Source organism: Salmo trutta, chromosome 37 (assembly GCF_901001165.1).
Source record: "Salmo trutta chromosome 37, fSalTru1.1, whole genome shotgun sequence".
In the NCBI taxonomy this organism is placed as follows: domain Eukaryota; kingdom Metazoa; phylum Chordata; class Actinopteri; order Salmoniformes; family Salmonidae; genus Salmo; species Salmo trutta.
In genome coordinates this window covers 5,402,201-5,421,559 of record NC_042993.1, presented here as the reverse complement: position 1 = coordinate 5,421,559, position 19,359 = coordinate 5,402,201, and the positions used below count along the sequence as shown (strand labels likewise).

Here is a 19,359-nt window from a genome sequence, read left to right as displayed (position 1 = left end):
CATTAGGAACCAAACGGAAGAAAATGGACTGAAACTATGAGTGATTATACCTGAACACACCCAATAATAAAAAAAGTGTCCTAATGAATACGACCATGGGTTCCTTGTTTTGGGGGGAGGGGGATGTGGGGAGTGGTTGTTATGATCTTTGACCCCCTCCCCCTCTTGTTCCCTAGTGCGTCAGCATCAGAGGAGAGGAGAGGAGAGAGGAGCGTGGGGAGTGTAGTGGGTCCAGGGTGGTGCCCTGTCCCTCTCTGAAGGAGGTGGTGAGTGCGTCTATCCCGTTACTGCGTCAGCAATGCGCAAATACACGACAGGATGCAAAAGCTCCGCTCCAGGGACCAAGGGACCGGCCCTCCCACTCCGGGTATATAAGGGTCACTCCTGCACCTTCAGGAGAAGTTTCCCGCTGTCTGTTCCAGCTGTACTCCCTCTACTGTACACTCCTCCTCCTCTCCTCTACTGTTATCAGACTGTTGAGCCCAGCCTGTGTGGACTGACTGAAGGTAATTGAACTTTGTGTGGCTATTTATTTGTGTAATTTTTCTGCTGTGAGGTCGCTGGGGTTATCAGTAAAGAAGCTTAATGAGCACTTGGAGCATGGGACTAATTCCTTGCACAATGGAGTACAGGGTTTAAGTTCAGGTCAATGAGTGGAATAATCCGACTTGGTTCCAGTCTATTATGTGAGGACGTAATTGTGTTTTTCATATGAAGTCTGTCTTGAATGAATGTATCGACGTTCATTGACTGTACCTGGTTTGAGGAATGATGGTGTGTCCTGACTCCTGTTTAATATCTGCTGTATTATCGCTGCCTGGAGATACCTTCCTTTAGATTGCTGTCCCTCTAGATTTGTTTTCATTCTATACAACCCAGACAGTTCTTGTTTGTTGAATGTACATTAATTATTCACTAGTCCATTGGTGGCATGGTGGTGTGAAATCACAGACATCTTCACCCTGGGGAGTACTTTTCAATGGCTCTTTAAACAGAGAAGAGTCCGTTTTTTCTGCCTCTGAGGCGTCTTATGGTAGAAAAGTCAAATCTCCTGACTGGAAGCTGCCTAATGGTGTTGGTCCTTTCCTCCAGGATTATATTACAAAAGACTCATCCATCAGTATTACTACCCTACAACTTATATGATTGGTCAATTCATATTGGGTGGGAAAGGGCACTTTTATTTTGTTTTAACCAAATGTATTGTTTTGGATAATTGCCTTCTACCCCTGTGCTGCGTAATGCAACAAAAAGGTTAGAGTTGTGTCATGAGAAAAATATCATGGTATTCCTTGTAAAACTTATTTTTTTAAATAGACTCAAATGTAATACAGATCTATGCAGAGATGTTAATTCATGTTCTCTTTTGATGCTAATCTTTTCTGATGTTCTGTCCATCTCTCTCTCTCTGTGCCCCCTCCCTCTCTCTCTCTGTGTGCCTCCTCCCTCTCTCCCTCTCTCTGTGCCCCCTCCCTCTCTCTCTCTCTGTGCCCCCTCCCTCTCTCTCTCTCTGTGCCCCCCCCCTCTCTCCCTCTCTCTCTCGCTCCCTCTCTCTGTGCCCCCTCCGTCAGCAATGAATGCAGGCATCTGTGTATGTGTACTGCTGGCTGCGTTCTCTGGCAGCAGTTTGGGGCGCCCGTCGCACTCGCAGGATGAGGACAAGCCTGAGCCCCCCCAGCTCGACAGCGTTATGTCTCCCCAACACACACGCCACACCCGCTCAGCGCCCTCCAGTGGCCAGCTCACCCCCTTCTCCAAACCGGCTGAGGACGAGGCAGAGGACCCCCGCACCAGTCTGCGCGAACTACTGGCAAGATTGATATCCAGGAAAGGTAAGCCATGACATCTGTTAAATGTTTGTTCAAGTAAAATAGAACAATGTTAAAGGTTTGTTCGAAATATCATATTCTAGGTTTGTATGTTATCACAATCCTAGTATCCCTCACTCATGAACTAAGTCACCAATTATATTAAGTAATGTATTAAGTCACCGTATTCTCTATGTAGTGCACTACTTTGACCAGGGCACATAGCGCTCTGATCAAAAGTAGTGCACTATTTAGGGAATAGGGTACCATTTGGGGCTCAGAACAGTGACCTTGTATGAGTTTTGGATTGGCATCATCTCCACTCTGATAGCTTTCCCATCTCTGTAGTTAAAGCACTTTTCCTCTGAGAAGGAAGAGAAGTCCCACAGTATGAGACAGACAGCCAGGGAGGAGAAAGTTGATAGTGGGAATTATCCAGACTGAGAGGAGACCTTCCCTCCAGTGGTTTTCATCACGTAACAGAGAGATGAAGAAATATGACATCGTTAGAGAAAGAAAGCCTCCCTCCATCCTTCCTCTCTCTCCGTGCTTCCTCGTCTGTCATTATTCATCTCTCTGGGTGTTGTTCCCATCCAGTCATGGCTTTGTCATGCTGCTGTTGTCTGGCCCTGCTCAAACTGGACTTTTGGACTTTTATAAACAATCAAATAAATGGCTATATTTTGCCATTTTAAAAGGAACTCCACAAAAGTTGTGTAGGTTAGTGCGGTTTGTAGATATCCTTAACTTCTCTGAAGAGTGCCAGAACATTTACACACAGAAGAATGAACATTTACACACAGAAGTACATGCCAAAGAATGAAACAGACAGTGTCTCCAGTGGATTGATAATGACTGACCGGCACCAGTCACTGGGATGATGCTGAGCGGATGTTGCTGAATGGTTCCATCAGATAGCCAGCCAACACTGATTTAGTCAATTAACAAGTGTTCATTTGTTTTAATCCAATAGGTCTTCCTTGATCCCTGGAACAAAAAATGGTTAAGAAACATGTTATGATCCAACATATCAAGGAGTTGTGTTATCATGATCCCAAACAGTCATAAGGACGGGATGCTTTCTAGGAATAATTATATTATGTTCTTTCATCTAATGATACAATCAAATGAATAAGGTTATACCAACAGGAGACTCCAGTGCCCGTTACAGTATAGATGTTATGTGACATCTGTCTCTGTTCCAGACATAGAAATATATATTATATCCATATGCATTACAATATAATGTAGTATTTAAAGGGGCAATCTGGGATTCAAACAACGCACAGCCGCCATTTCTTTGGTAAACAGCTGAAGGATTGTGCTGGAGAAATGTAACCCCTCCTATTCCCTGGTTCCAGGATCATTCCAGAGGAGCTCGTCCCTGAGCAGCAGAGCCAGCGGTCCGGGTCCCAGCCACAAGATAAAGGACAGAGACTATCTGGGCTGGATGGACTTCGGACGCCGCAGTGCAGAGGAGTACGAGGAGTACTCCTCATAGAAACAGACGGACCACCACTAAATTCATCTCAATTATCAGAATCGGAAAACAAAAAAATCATTGTCCCCCCAAAAGCTATATTTATTATGATGTATTTGATGTAAATGTGTTTGTAAAACTGATATGAAGCAATATATATACAGTACGTATACAGATTTTTGAAGAAAACTAAAAGTTTCATGCTTTTCTTACATGTACCCTACACACAGTCCAATGTCCTTAAAACAGAGATATCTAATCAGACAGATTTTGTAGTAGAATAAACCAAGCCTGCATAATATACACACATCCTTTTCCATAGTGTTTCCAAACACTAAGGCCTTGGGTTCATTGTAGTCCTAAGTGCTATGCAGCCTAGTGCATTTAGTGGGCTCATGGCTTGCTCTATTTGTCACTTACAAATAATGTTACACAACAGCTCATCTGACTCATATTTGCTCCCCTATTATGCTGGACCACAGTTGCCACACATTGTTTACAGCTCTAGTCATCACTGAGCCACAGAGATGCAGCAACATACAGCAAGATCCTCCTCTTAATGCAGAAGGCACAGGGAGGTTAGACAGTGAGAGACTACAGTGGGTGTATTAGCAGCACTTAATGAATTTAGGTCTGAAAGTGATACCTCCCTGAGCAACTTGTCATCTTATAGACCCACTGTACCTACAGCAGCCCAGCACATCACTCTGACTGAATTAAAGAGCAAGAGCGTTTTTGTTAACGAGCCGTCCTCCAAATCTACTTTTTCAGACACATGGCCTTAAGGGGTGATTGTAGCAGCAATAACAGAGGCAATATCACATCTCAGTCACTAAATAGAAAAACCGGAACACAGAGGAGACAAATACAGCTTGGGTTTTTACATTAGACAACGCACGCAGCTTAACAAATATTGGATGGAGTACCACTTAGGTGCATTGGAGAGACAATGGCATGGCTTGGATTGCACTGTTGTGAGCATAAAGCTTGGCTAGCGCTGCACTAATGCTAGCACAGGTGTCCCTCAATGAGCTGATTTAATTATTTGCGACAGGTTTTCGTTGTGGGATGGGAGGCAGATGAGGGGAGAAGGAGGGGAGAAGGAGGGGTGGCAGTGGGGAGAAGGAGGGGAGGCAGAGGAGGGGAGGATGAGAAGCAGAGGAGGGGAGAAGGGGAGGGTGAGGAGGAGGGGAGAATCAGGGGGGGCTGAGGGGAGGCAGAGGAGGGGAGAAGGGGAGGATGAGGAGAGGTTGAGGAGGGGGAATGGGGGAGCGGAGGGGAGGTGGAGGAGAAGGGGAGGTGGAGGAGAAGGGGAGGATGAGAGGAAGCAGAGGAGGGGAGAAGGAGAAGAGGAGGATGAGGGGAGAAGAGGAGGATGAGGGGAGGTGGAGGAAAAGAGGAGGATGAGGAGAAGGGGAGGATGAAGAGGGGAGGAGGATGAAGGGAGGTGGAGGAGAAGAGGAGGATGAGGATAAGGGGAGGATGAGGTGGGAGTAGGGAGGGATCTGTTGCATAATAAAGCATGGCAATAAAATACAGAAAAACATGAAACATCTGCTGCTGCTGGGACAATTACACGTATTGGTGCCCATTTACAACAGACAGTGGCTGACTGCTGGGTCCACATTAGGCTCAATGAGATGCTAGAAGGTTGGGACTGGTGATGGTGAGCCCCACAGGGAGACAGTGATTTGACAGACCTAGAGAGAGATGGCAGGTAGGGGGGATTATGTAGGACCACTAAACATTTTTGAAAACTTGTTGTAGATCCCAAAAAGGATGAATAATTTCAGTTCCTTGAATATTTTTTTTGGGCATCAACATTCTCTTTTGAAGTCTATGATAATGCAAATCAAAGGTCAATTTGATCATCAATCGGTTTGTCAGAAACCAAAAATATCACTAAGAAAATGTGAATATGTTGAATAGAACAAGAGCTCCAGCATATTTAATTGAACGACCTTTTAATAATGCAAAAACAAATTGACATAAATAATTAATTGGGGGGGGTTGCATATTCCAACTCCCCCTAAGACACCCGAAGGGAGTGGGATCATGGCCAGGGTCACCATTGTACAGCGCCCCTGGAGCAATTAGGGTTAAGTGCCTTGCTCAAGGGCACAGTGACAGATTATTTATTTCACCTTGTCGGCTCCGGTATTCAAACCAGCAATCTTTCAGTTACTGACCCACTGCCTTAACCTCGAGGCTACCTGTTACGTTTTATCCATCTATGAATATCAAGTGGATTGTTGTTCAAGTGGATGTGTGATCATGCCATATGTGCCCACTAATTACGAACAAAAGAGAGGACTTCCTTGAACATGGAGAAAAGGGCACTGAAAGAGCACTTAGGGGAACATTACCAGCTGAATGAGAAGTGGGTTTATTTCTGCTGCTGTCTGTAGTAATGGACCATCAACACAATGCACTTGGTTCCAATAACACTGACATTCTCAAATAGTCATCTAATTGCATGAAACTGAGGCCAAGATCTTTCCCATGTGAACATGTTGTAGCTCGGTCCATATTGTCCTCATAAAGCTGTGTGGCCACCAGTATGGTGAAACACCATGTACCATACAGTTGTCAAGTACATTTCTTCAAAAACGCTTCATTATCGTGAGGACTTTTGATGATTAGTGCTCCAAACATTATGTTATTATTTTGTCTTTAGTGAACTCCAACCAACAATACATAGACGGATAAATAAAAGACATGAAAGCAAGCAGGTCATATCAATTGTTTTATTGATAATAGCCTTTTTTGCAAATTGGTGCTCTTGAAATTCCGGAACACAAAACCCTTGTTTTTTGTTTTTATACCAGTGTTCTGACCACTTCATTGCCTGAACAACATTTTTGTCCCTTATATATATATATATATTTTCTAGTTTATTAAAAAATAGTTAACATGGCTAAATTCATTGCATACATACCATTTACAATGTACAAGTAGTATACTAATAATTCCCTTTGTAGTTGAAATGCAGTAAAACCATAATTTAAATCAACAGACACATATGGACATAACATTTTCTGCTGTTAAACAATACATTCAAAGGACATTCAAGTTACACACAATGTCAGCAAGGACGAATCTCTACTTCTGTCAGAGGTTAATGATAAATAATAGGTGTTTCTTCTTTATTTCAACACATGTAGTGCATCTCTCCAAGATGTAATGAGAGCTCATCTTCTCTGCAGTTAAAACTCCTACGAGGAGGATATCCTCAGAACACAAAGCAGTTGTCTGCTCATACCAGGGTGGAACCAGAGATCAGCCAGTCCAACAACAATGGAACTATGTCAAGTATGAGGCACTAGGAGGTATTCCCTCCATCTCTCCGTTCCACATCTTCATTTACAGTACAGTGGCTTTAGTTTAAAGCTAACAGTTCAGTCACCAAAGCTTGTTACCAGAAAGATGAAAGTCAGAAGAAAAATATAACTTGTATAATGTTTCTCTCATAAAAGTCAACGGCGTCCCTCCCAGAGAACTCTCCTACACACCTTTTGTATTGGGAGACAGCAGTTAGTGGGCTCTGGTTGAAATGTCCTGTATATCTGATTATCACCTTAACCAAATGACTCAAGCCTTTCTTAGGCTATCTAGGCCTATAGGTAAATCTTTCAACAACTTTATACACACACAAGTTCACATACTCGCACTGCACACAAATGTCTATAAATCATGTTGGTCTGTTACAATGTATCCAAGTTCAAACCATAGCCTATTCATTCACGGCAAACATCCATGCATCCCTCTTAGCTTCAAGTGTGGCTCCTTCCCACTCTTTATTTGGATAAACTCTGAGGTGAATAACATGTGTTGTTGCCCAGTATTGTGCTAGCTAGTAGTATGAATACTGTACCTCCAACATTTCATTTCCTCAATAAAGGTCTTAGTTCTGTGCATATTGTCATGGATGTCACTGAACACCCCTAAATACCACATAAGGTGCGTTCCCTGGTACTGCTTTCCACTCATTGGCTAATTAACAGGAAGAGACAGTGTTTTATCTCTACATATATACGTTTAGACCTGGGAATAAAATAAATAGATCTTTAATATGAGTTTACCTGGGCTTGGAAGCGCTCCGTTTCCTAAACAGATAACAGGTGCTACAGTACATGTTCTTCAGCCTACCGATCTGCAGGGCCAATCAACAATAAAACAGTAACACATCATGGTACTATTTACTGAGGGATGTAAGGAGAGAGACAGAGAGAGAAAAGCTGGACAGAGAAAGAGAAGCAGGACAGAGAAAGAGAGGACAGGAGAGGAGAGAGACAGAATACAGAAAGAGAGGACAGGAGGGGAGAGAGAGAGACAGAATAGAGAAAGAAAGACAAAATAATTAGCATTGATACAAAATGTTCTGTAAAAAGAAAGGGCATCTCTTTCAGGCACAGAGTTGATTTGTCACAGACCGGGGCCTCATACAGCAGCTATATATACATCCAACTCATCTGACAGGTGACAGACTGAAGAGAAAAGTCAACATTCATTCACCCATCATTGAGACTAGTCTGTCTGGGGAGCTTGGAGGAAGAAGCCAGGAGCATGTCTGTGGGGCTGTGGGGCCCCGGGCCCTTCATAGCCATGCCGGCCCCTACCATGGCCGGGTAGCTGCGGTTACGGCGGATGCCTGCGTTCAGAGCGGGGCCGAGGCCCCCTATGGGACTGGTCACCACAGAAGGGCAGAAGTGGGAAGGGTGGTGGAGGCCGCTGAGGGGCCCCAGCATGGTGGGTCCAGTGGTCCCTGATAAAGAGGGGCCGGCCCCAGCCACGCTGAAGCGCTTCAGCTTGTCCACCAGCTTCAGATTGTGGACGCTGACGTCAGTCTGACACTCGCTGTCTGCTGACTCACTGCTCCGGGCCTCTGCCCTCACCTCCTTCAGGATGGAGCTGGCCGGCTTCGACGCCAGGAAGTTGTCATAGGGGGGGGCGCTGGGACTGAGGTCGAAGGGGCCCACAGGGCTGCTGGGTTTGGCGCAGAGGGAGCGGTGGGTTGGGGAGTTGGGCGGCATGAAGGGTAGGGTGTTGGGGGGCCGCGGCGGTAGAAGTGACGGTACCCCTCCAGTGGGGATGGAGGTGCTACAGTCTGCCCGGTCCCAGCTCTGAGGGTTGTAGACTGCTGCAGAGATGCCTCGCTCCTGGAGGAGCCGCACCAGACCTCCACTAGTGCTCATGGTCTTGGTGGAGTCTCTCAGGTTGGTGAAGGACTCGGCTGCCAGGCTGAGGCGGCGCGGGGTGCAAGGGGTTGAGCAGGGGGTAGATCTGATGCTGCTGCTGCTGGTCATGACGCAGGAGGCAGTAGGGCCCGACATAAGGCTGAAAGAGGGAGATGGAGAGGGACACACACAGACAGTCACACACACACATACTGCTATACAGTCAGCCATACTGCTACACAGTCAGCTATAAAGGCAGATATACTGCTATACAGTCAGCTATACTGATATACTGTCAGCTATACTGCTATACTGTCAGCTATAAAGGCAGATATACTGCTATACAGTCACCTATATTGATATACAGTCAGCTATACTGCTATACAGTCAGCTATATTGATATACAGTCAGCTATACTGCTATGCAGTCACCTATATTGATATACAGTCAGCTATACTGCTATACAGTCAGCTATATTGATATACAGTCAGCTATACTGCTATACAGTCAGCTATATTGCTGTAAAGTCAGCTATACAGTCAGCTACATTGCAACACAGTCAGCTATACTACTACACAGTCAGTTATACTACTACACAGTCAGCTACACAGTCAGCTATTCTGCTATACAGTCAGCTATATTGCTATAAAGTCAGCTATACTGCTACACAGTCAGCGATACTGCTACACAGTCAGATATACTGCTACACAGTCAGCTATACTATTACACAGTCAGCAATACTACTACACAGTCAGCTATACAGTCAGCTATACTGCTATACACTCAGCTATACTACTACACAGTCAGCTATACAGTCAGCCATACTGCTATACAGTCAGCTATACTGGTATACAGCCAGCAACTCTGCTATACAGTCGGCAATACAGTCAGCCATACTGCCACACCGTCAGCCAAACTGCCACACCGTCAGCCAAACTGCCACACTGTCAGCCATAGTGCTATACAGTCAGCCATAGTGCTATACAGTCAGCCATACCGCTATACAGTCAGCCCTACCGCTATACAGTCAGCCCTACCGCTATACAGTCAGCCATACTGCTATACCATCAGCCACACAGTCTGCTATTCCGTCAGCCACACAGTCTGCTATACAGTCAGCCACACAGTCTGCTATACAGTCAGCCACACTGCCCTACAGTCAGCAATACAGTCTGCCATACCGCTACACAGTCAGCCATACCGCTATACAGTCAGCCATACCGCCATACAGTCAGCCATACCGCTATACAGTCAGCCATACCGCCATACAGTCAGCCATACAGTCAGCCATACAGTCAGCCATACAGTCAGCCATACAGTCAGCCATACAGTCAGCCATACAGTCAGTTCTTTTTGGGATCGGCTGACACTGGCCGGAGAGTTTGTCAAGTTGAACAACTCCTGTTTAATTTCATTTCAGCCATACAGTCAGCCATACAGTCAGCCATACAGCTATACAGTCAGCCATACCGCTATACAGTCAGCCATACCGCTATACAGTCAGCCATACCGCCATACAGTCAGCCATACCGCTATACAGTCAGCCATACCGCTATACAGTCAGCCATACCGCTATACAGTCAGCCATACCGCCATACAGTCAGCCATACCGCCATACAGTCAGCCATACCGCTACACAGTCAGCCATACTGCTATACAGTCAGCCATACTGCTATACAGTCAGCCACACAGGCAGCTATACTGCTATAGTCTGCCACACAGTCAGCTATACAGTGATACTGTCAGCTATACAGTCAGCTATACTGTTATACAGCCAGCTATACAGTCAGCTATACAGCTATACTGTCAGCTATACAGCTATACTGTCAGCTATACAGCTATACTGTCAGCTATACTGTCAGCTATACAGCTATACAGTCAGCTATACAGCTATACTGTCAGCCATGCTGCCATACAGTCAGCTATGCTCCTCAGCTATGACAGACACAGCCAGTCAGCTAGACTGATGATTCAAGCTTTAATATTACTGGCCTGTCCTGAGATCATATCCACATGACAATATTTTATAAGAGTCAACACAGACGGAGTTTAAAGACCACTCAATAGCTCCTTCTAGAGCCTAGACCACTCAATAGCTCCTTCTAGAGCCTAGACCACTCAATAGCTCCTTCTAGAGCCTAGACCACTCAATAGCTCCTTCTAGAGCCTAGACCACTCAATAGCGCCTTCTAGAGCCTAGACCACTCAATAGCTCCTTCTAGAGCCTAGAACACTCAATAGCTCCTTCTGCAGCCTAGACCACACAATAGATCCTTCTAGAGCCTAGACCACTCAATAGCTCCTTCTAGAGCCTAGACCACTCAATAGCTCCTTCTAGAGCCTAGACCACTCAATAGCTCTTTCTAGAGCCTAGACCACTCAATAGCTCCTTCTAGAGCCTAGACCCCTCAATAGCTCCTTCTAGAGCCTAGACCACTCAATAGCTCCTTCTAGAGCCTAGACAACACAATAGCTCCTTCTAGAGCCTAGACCCCACAATGGATCCTTCTAGAGCCTAGACCACTCAATAGATCCTTCTAGAGCCTAGACCACTCAATAGATCCTTCTGGAGCCTAGACCACTCAATAGATCCTTCTAGAGCCTAGACCACTCAATAGCTCCTTCTAGAGCCTAGACCACTCAATAGCTCCTTCTAGAGCCTAGACCACTCAATAGCTCTTTCTAGAGCCTAGACCCCTCAATAGCTCCTTCTAGAGCCTAGACCCCTCAATAGCTCCTTCTAGAGCCTAGACCACTCAATAGCTCCTTCTAGAGCCTAGACAACACAATAGCTCCTTCTAGAGCCTAGACAACACAATAGATCCTTCTAGAGCCTAGACCACACAATGGATCCTTCTAGAGCCTAGACCACTCAATAGATCCTTCTCGAGCCTAGACCACTCAATAGATCCTTCTAGAGCCTAGACCACTCAATAGATCCTTCTGGAGCCTAGACCACTCAATAGCTATTCAATAGGTTGATTTTAGTCTGACCATCTTTGATCATCAATGTTAGTATCCTTTTTTAGCACACACACTGATGCAGACTAGTACAATATAATGGAGCTTCCTGGTACAAGGTAAATTAACTAACCAATCACTGGCCATATCAATATCAGATCAAATAGAAAACAATATTAACATCTCACTGACTATTTCACTCAGAAACCAACAGACAAATCAATGGGACACTTTGACAAGGTTATCTGGATGTTAACCCAAACACATGCTATTTCAACCCCAGATAACATTTCCTGGAAAAACCCCAAAGGAAATTTACTCATCAATTAGTATCAGAGACGCAGTGCTAACAGATAAATATACAAATCAGTGTTATGAACACTGTTCCAAACATAGTTCTGTAAGCAATGAACACCCACAAGCTTAACGTCAATCATCTGACCACAATCAAGTTGTATTGTATGAATCAATGCCAGGGCCCCATCATTATATTATGGGAGACATTTTGATCTGATCGTCATTGATTAGAGTGTCTCAGCCCGTTGGGGAGGAGCTCTTCTACATTTGTTTGATTAACAGTTGACAGGAGGGGGGTTAGAGGGTTTAGAGACCAAAGGAAGCAGAATAGTTAGAAGGGGACAGCGAGGCAGGCTTTGTTATTCCCCGGAACAACCCCAAAACTACGGAGTCAGAGCCCAAATCCCCTACAACGAGGCCACGCTACTAGTCATGTGACAGGTCTCACCCACGGGCGGGAGGGGGCGTGGCTCAGTGTCCCTGCTGCTCTAAATCAGACTTCAGAACAACATGATAGAGAGCGGCTTCCTCTTCCTCATCACATGACCTGGAGGGGATGGGGGCAATTCAATACAATTCAATCATCTTTATTCAGGAGGGGCAATTCTAGCTGTCAGACAGTGGGTGTGTGTTAAACACACTATGGCTCAGCCAGGGCAAAGGAAAACGTACTTGTGAACGAAATCATGACTAACTTAGTTTTTACATCAACATGAATTAATATCATTAATCTGAGCCAGTATTTCCTTCAGCAATATGGGCTTATTATGATCCTCTCTGCATTATCATTCTCAACCCAATGCTGAAAGCCAAGGAGGTTTCCACTGTCTGCAGTGAAAGCAGTTCAGACAGACACTGCCACCTAGTGGCTACAGGGGTACACTGCAGTGTCAGCATGCATCTCAAACGGCACGCTTTTCCCTATATGCTGTAGTGCACTGCTTTGGACCAGGTCCCACAGTGGATAGGGAAGCCATTTGGGACTCCACCAGTGTGGGGTAAGAGGGTTGTCTAACCTGGGGGTGACTCTGGTCAGCTCGTCTGAGGGGTGCATGATCCGACAGGTGGTGAAGGTATAGGTGGAGCTGGTGTTGGACATGCATTTACCAGGGTAGTGGGCTGTAGACAGGAAGAGAGGGAGACAAGGGAAGAGAGGGAGAGAGAGGAAGAGAGGGAGAGAGAGGAAGAGAGAGAGGGGAAGGGTAGAGGGTTAGTACTGGGCAGAGATACCAACATTATTTTAAACACAAAACTTAAAATCAAATACTCAAAGACAGAGTGGATGGTTTAAAGCTACATCAGCTGAAAAGATGAAACAGCTGTATTTTTGCCTGAAGAAGCCGTTTTAAACCACTGAAAACAATTAGGTAGGCAGAGAAAGGAATGACAATGATTTCAGCAGATTCCTAATATCCCAGGCATGAATTAGTGTTCCACTCTAACATAGGGATTCTCCATAGGGAACACAATGCAGGTTGAACTAAAAACACTGCAGAGAAGTGGTGTATTGACTGTTTGGAGCTGTGTGTGGACTGCAGTGTTGACTGTTTGGAGCTGTGTGTGGACTCTGCAGTGTTGACTGTTTGGAGCTGTGTGTGGACTGCAGTGTTGACTGTTTGGAGCCGTGTGTGGACTCTGCAGTGTTGACTGTTTGGAGCCGTGCGTGGACTCTGCAGTGTTGACTGTTTGGAGCCGTGCGTGGACTCTGCAGTGTTGACTGTTTGGAGCCGTGTGTGGACTCTGCAGTGTTGACTGTTTGGAGCCGTGTGTGGACTCTGCAGTGTTGACTGTTTGGAGCTGTGTGTGGACTCTGCAGTGTTGACTGTTTGGAGCTGTGTGTGGACTCTGCAGTGTTGACTGTTTGGAGCTGTGTGTGGACTCTGCAGTGTTGACTGTTTGGAGCTGTGTGTGGACTCTGCAGTGTTGACTGTTTGGAGCTGTGTGTGGACTCTGCAGTGTTGACTGTTTGGAGCTGTGTGTGGACTCTGCAGTGTTGACTGTTTGGAGCTGTGTGTGGACTCTGCAGCTCAATGTCAAAGGCAGGAGATGAGGTGACATTCACACCACTCCATAATAAATCCTAGGAAACAGGGTCATGGAGTGAACATGTTTCCCAAATGGTCCCCTACTCACTATATAGTATACTACTTTTGACCAGAGCACTATGGCCATGGTTAAAATAGTGCAATGTATAGGGAATAGGGGGCCATTTGGGATGCCAGTAGTGTCATGTGAGTTACTGGACAGCTGTGAGAGCATGATGTTGTTAACAGATCACGTCATCTGATACCACGGCAACCAAACCACAGACCTGGATACTGGCCATAGGTTGTACATATTCAATCTGGTGTGTGTGTGTGTGTGTAATACGTATATACTACGTCACTACATTACTATGTAGGTTTACACTAACAAAGGACATCTCTAATAATTGGCTTTTTGAGTGTTCTTCATGCCTTTGAGATGAAGAATGTTGTGATGGAAGACAAGAACAAAACACAAATGACTCGAGTGGACGGAAGTGGTGATCAGAACTGGATGATTGAAATGAATCTGAATTTGTAAGGAAGGATCTTGAGATTTTAGGAACAGTGTGAATGTGTGAGAGAGGTGGAGATTAAACATGATACTGAAATAAATTCAACTCAATATACTCAGAAGGGGCATGATAGTAGCACACGTCTGGACGAGGTGGGTGTGTCTGGACACGTCTGGACGAGGTGGGTGTGTCTGGACACGTCTGGATGAGGTGGGTGTGTCTGGACGAGGTGGGTGTGTCTGGACGGGGAGGGTGTGTCTGGACCCGTCTGGCTGAGGTGGGTATGTCTGGACGAGGTGGGTGTGTCTGGATGACGTGGGTGTGTCTGGATGAGGTGGGTGTGTCTGGACATGTCTGGATGAGGTGGGTGTGTCTGGACGAGGTGGGTGTGCCTGAACACGTCTGGATGAGGTGGGTGTGTCTGGAGATGTGTGCATGAGCGTGGAGGGATCGGGGACCGATGGGAAGGCGAGGAGGGGATGGCTATGGCCAATGAATGCCCCAATATCCTGAGGTAGAAGGGATGGTTAGCGACGTCCGGTGCCTGTGTGACCCATTTAGGAGGCTCCCTCACCGGACACCCCGTCAGCGGCTGCAGCCTGATCCTGGTTCTCCTGGTTCTCTCTGTCTGGAGGTGCGGGGGACAACAGTGATGTGCTGCCTGGGCCTAATGTCTCGCCCTCTTCCCTAGGTTCTCCATCACCCCCAACCCCTCCCTCTGGAAGGTTGTTGTTGATGGCTCTGCCGCTGCAGGAGGAGGAGCGGGTACGGAGGCCCTGCCGGCTGAGGATGGAGATGCCACTAGTGCCGGGGGTAGAGCCTGAGGCAGAGAGGCTGTGGACAGACAGGTGGTCAGACTCCTCTACTACCTCAAAGTCCTCCTCCTCAAAGTCAGTGAACAGGTACATGTGCTCCAGGTCTAGTTCCAGAGGACGGAAGCCCTTAGTGACCACACCAGGCCGCGTGTCCAGGATCCCACCCAGGTTGGGCTGGGCCAGCTGCTGCCACTGGTGCAGGGTGGCTGAGCCTGGGAGGGAGAATATCAAACGTTAGACACACATATATTATTATAGTGTAATGATAATGTAATAAATATTAGTATATATTATTATAATGTAATGATAATGTTATACATCTTAGTATATATTATCATAGTGTAATGCTAGTGTAATAAATGTTAGTGCGTATTATTATAGTGTAATGATAATGTAATAAATATTAGTATATATTATAGTGTAATGATAATGCAATAACTAGTGTATATTATGTAATGATAATGTAATACACTATAATAATATATACTAAGATGTATTGATAATGTAATAAATGTTAGTGCATATTATTATAGTGTAATGATAATGTAATAAATCGTAGCATATATTATTAGTGTAATGATAATGTAATTCATCTCAGTGTATATTATTATAGTGTAATGATAATGTAATTCATCTCAATGTATATTATTATAGTGTAATGATAATGTAATTCATCTCAATGTATATTATTATAGTGTAATGATAATGTAATTCATCTCAGTGTATATTATTATAGTGTAATGATAATGTAATTCATCTCAATGTATATTATTATAGTGTAATGATAATGTAATTCATCTCAATGTATATTATTATAGTGTAATGATAATGTAATTCATCTCAATGTATATTATTATAGTGTAATGATAATGTAATTCATTTCAATGTATATTATTATAGTGTAATGAAAATGTAATTCAACTCAGTGTATATTATTATAGTGTAATGATAATGTAATAACAGTGTAATAATGTAATGAACTCACAAGGTAAAGTGTTGATTCATTGTGCATGTTAATGGTGTTGTCACCAGGTGGCACCAGAGACCCAGATTAGATACTCTACTAGATGTTTCCTACTACTGTATAACCTGACAGTACTACATCCCAAATGCCACCCTACATCCCTATATAGTGCACTACTTTTGACCAGGGCCCTCTGATCTCTGGTGATTTTTCAATCAACCATTTAATCTGACAAAAAAAAATGCTGAAAACATGTTGAAAACAACATTTGGAAAATAAATATATTTAGCATTTTAGCGTGGGAAAATAAATACTCTATATAAGAAAAATGTAGATAAAAATGTGAACAACTTCTCTTTTATTTGGTTAAACGTGTGCTTCATACCTGATCTAGAACGGCATCTATCGATTCAAACTAACACAGTATCCAACTTGTATTTCAAACAGCTGCATTCAGGTTCTTTCAGGAGATAACACAAATATGTAGCAAATCTCTTTTGACAGCTTTTTGAGGATGCCTGATATGTTTGGAGATGATTTGACATGGACATTAGAGTAACAGGCTGTACAGCTGTTTAATGTAATCCCTCCTTGATAAAACATAGGATGAGAGGCACAGGGCCTCAACGATGCTGTGGAAAAGACCTTCAACAGGTCTGGGTTTGCTTTGCATGATGATAACTAAACTAGGTTAAACTAATGTGTTTGGCAGGGCTAGTGGTGGTGGGCTGGTCTAAGTCTAAGTCTAAGTCTAAAGGCTCAGACACACCAATAACGTTTTCTAACTTGGCACCTCTGAACGTAATTTGCGAACCGATTTATTATGTAGAATCCCTTAAAGATTTTTGGCAGTCAGACGTCGACAGCGGGTGGTCCCTAAAACACAGCGCGCTGAACGATCGGCAGACGAAAGCTAGATCCACATTCGGTGTGATGTGTGTGAGCCTCAAGTCTAACTGTAGATGTGGAAGCAGCAGCGGGGGCTGGGTGAGTCTGAAGTAGAAGGAGTACTGTGTGGAGAGGCTGCACTCATCATGGTGAATTAACTCCCACAGTGTGTCAACCAGCAGCAGGGTGAGAGGTCGTGGGGGAGGAGTCACCTTCCAGAGGCTTGACGATCTGCAGCTTCTCCGGCAGGTAGGAGCGGGAGCTGAAGGAGTACCCAGACCAGATGGAAGAGGGGTGGGTTCCTCCCAGGGACATGATGCTCTCTGTGGGGGTCATACTGCCGTTGTACACCTCTCCCTTCTCCACCAGCCCCTGGAGCTTCCGATCCCTCTCCTCCTCAAAGAAGCGCCGCTCGCTCAGGTAGTTGTCCCGCCGCAGGGAGAGACGTCGCAGGGCTGCTTCCAGATCCTGAGAGCCCGGCGTTCCAGGGGTCCCTGGTTTCTTGTTGGAATCATCCGCACTGGGGGGGAGAGAATAGAGCAGAAGACAACATGAGTCTTGGCCATCAACCTGCTTTAGCTGAGGTCTGGAGGAACTGTGTACATAGTATTTATTTATTCAATCTATTCAATGCTACAAGTCTAACAAAAGGTCCTATAACTGGTTTGCTGTACTCAGTGAAAGACACTGGTCCTACATAACAACAAGACTGGCTGATGACATCAGCAAAACAACAAAAAGAGTCAACTGTTATTTGCGGTTTGCGTTCCTAATAACAAAAATCACCAATGGTCATTTGACGTCAACACAAGACGTTTTGACTTTCCTAGCATTATGTGCAGAGCCACAACATAATCAGTTGTTACATGAGAAAGTTACAGGAGAAAGTACTGTTTGGCTTTATTGTACCGTGGTTGCTATGGGAACTAGTAAAGACAAACTTCTTCCTTTCCCTCTTGGTTTACCCAGCAAAGCCATGGATATTTCTGTCAGTGGTGTTGTTGTATAGCCAGCAAAGTGCTTAGTAACCCTAATCTATTCAAATTACAATGATAGCAGATATGCATTCAGGAAACCATGGGAACCGTCTTGTTTAACACTCTGTTTACACTCTGATAGACTTTACTGGACAACTACATGGATGGGACGTCCTCTGACCTGTTGTTCCAGCCAGAACTTTACTAGATCAAGAAGACAAGAGGAAGAGGAGAATGAGGGAGAGTTAACATTTAGAGAGAGAGAGTTAACATTTAGAGAGAGTTCACATTCAGAGAGAGAGAGAGTTCATATGCAGAGAGAGAGAGAGAGAGAGAGATAGTTCACATTCAGAGACAGAGAGAGAGTTCACATTCAGAGAGAGAGTTCACATTCAGAGAGAGACAGAGAGTTCACATTCAGAGAGAGACAGAGAGTTCACATTCAGAGAGAGAGAAAGAGAGATATTTCATATTCAAAGTGAAAGAGAGCCAGCCAGCGAGTAGTCATGGCTCAGTCCCAGTCCCAGCACCTGTGGTCAGGCGTCTCCAGTATGAAGCTGTTGGTGTGGTTGTCTATGAGGATGCTCCCCATATCTCCTCCGTACAGGCTGGAGCGGGGCGTGGACAGGCAGCTGGAGCGGCCAGAGTTCAGACAGGACGACCGGTTGGAGCCGGGGATGTTCATGGGAGACGGGGCCAGAGAGGAGCGCTGACGCATCAGGTTAATGTTTTTCACAGTCTCAAACACACGCTTGGGGTGCAACCTACACACGCATACCATACACACACACACACGGACACGGACACACACACGGACACACACACGGACACACAATATCAGCGTAGCTCCTAAATGGGGTTAGATGTACTTCAGTAGATATTAGTATTGGATGAGGGCCTACTTCTGCTCTTCCACTTCCGGGTCATCCATAGCGAGCCCCTTCCTCATGGTGCCCTCAATCTCAGCAGCTAGAGAGTCCTGGGAGGACAGACAGACAGACAATAATAATGATGATTACTATGTGACTAGTCTCTGAAGTCCCAGACCTAGGGACTGTGATTAATAAAGACTCTCTTGGTAACTTTGAAAAGGGGGGTGTCCTCTTCAGACAGACAACTCTCCCAACAAATCACGAGGCAGAATGTCACGATTCAAAACCAAAGTTGGCAGGTAAAACCTTTGCTGTAGTTTAAGTGAAGGTAGTTGATGTAAACTAACTACTCACCTAATGCACTCATTAAAAACAACCTCTGATCACCATATTTCTAGCTAGGACAACACGCTAGGACAACACGCTAGGACAACACGCTAGGACAACACGCTAGGACAACACGCTAGCACAACACGCTAGGACAACACGCTAGGACAACACGCTAGGACAACACGCTAGGACAACACGCTAGCACAACACGCTAGGACAACACGCTAGGACAACACGCTAGGACAACACGC

General features: G+C 45.1%; 2 protein-coding genes across 7 annotated transcripts in view; one reads left to right on the top strand and one right to left on the bottom strand.

Moving 5' to 3' along the window:
- The first annotated feature begins 382 nt into the window (after positions 1 to 382).
- On the top strand, positions 383 to 3,478 carry LOC115177154 (cholecystokinin). Its single transcript, XM_029737714.1, has 3 exons — positions 383 to 506; positions 1,572 to 1,832; positions 3,170 to 3,478. The coding sequence occupies exons 2-3, from the start codon at positions 1,574 to 1,576 to the stop codon at positions 3,307 to 3,309; spliced, it is 399 nt and encodes a 132-aa protein (XP_029593574.1). The 5' UTR covers positions 383 to 506; positions 1,572 to 1,573; the 3' UTR covers positions 3,310 to 3,478.
- A 2,543-nt stretch (positions 3,479 to 6,021) lies between these two features.
- LOC115177146 (trafficking kinesin-binding protein 1) overlaps positions 6,022 to 19,359 on the bottom strand; it is a 65,797-nt gene continuing 52,459 nt past the window's right edge. For 5 of the 6 annotated variants that reach the window (XM_029737697.1, XM_029737694.1, XM_029737693.1 and 2 more), the window contains 6 exons: positions 18,809 to 18,885; positions 18,437 to 18,670; positions 17,142 to 17,449; positions 14,837 to 15,289; positions 12,740 to 12,842; positions 6,022 to 8,625 (listed from right to left, as the gene is read on the bottom strand). In XM_029737697.1, coding sequence (XP_029593557.1) covers positions 7,800 to 8,625; positions 12,740 to 12,842; positions 14,837 to 15,289; positions 17,142 to 17,449; positions 18,437 to 18,670; positions 18,809 to 18,885 — 2,001 coding nt within the window. In that variant the 3' untranslated portion in view covers positions 6,022 to 7,799. Of the gene's footprint in view, positions 8,626 to 12,171; positions 12,271 to 12,739; positions 12,843 to 14,836; positions 15,290 to 17,141; positions 17,450 to 18,436; positions 18,671 to 18,808; positions 18,886 to 19,359 lie in introns of all 6 variants that reach the window. The other variant, XM_029737698.1, reaches the window with a different exon arrangement.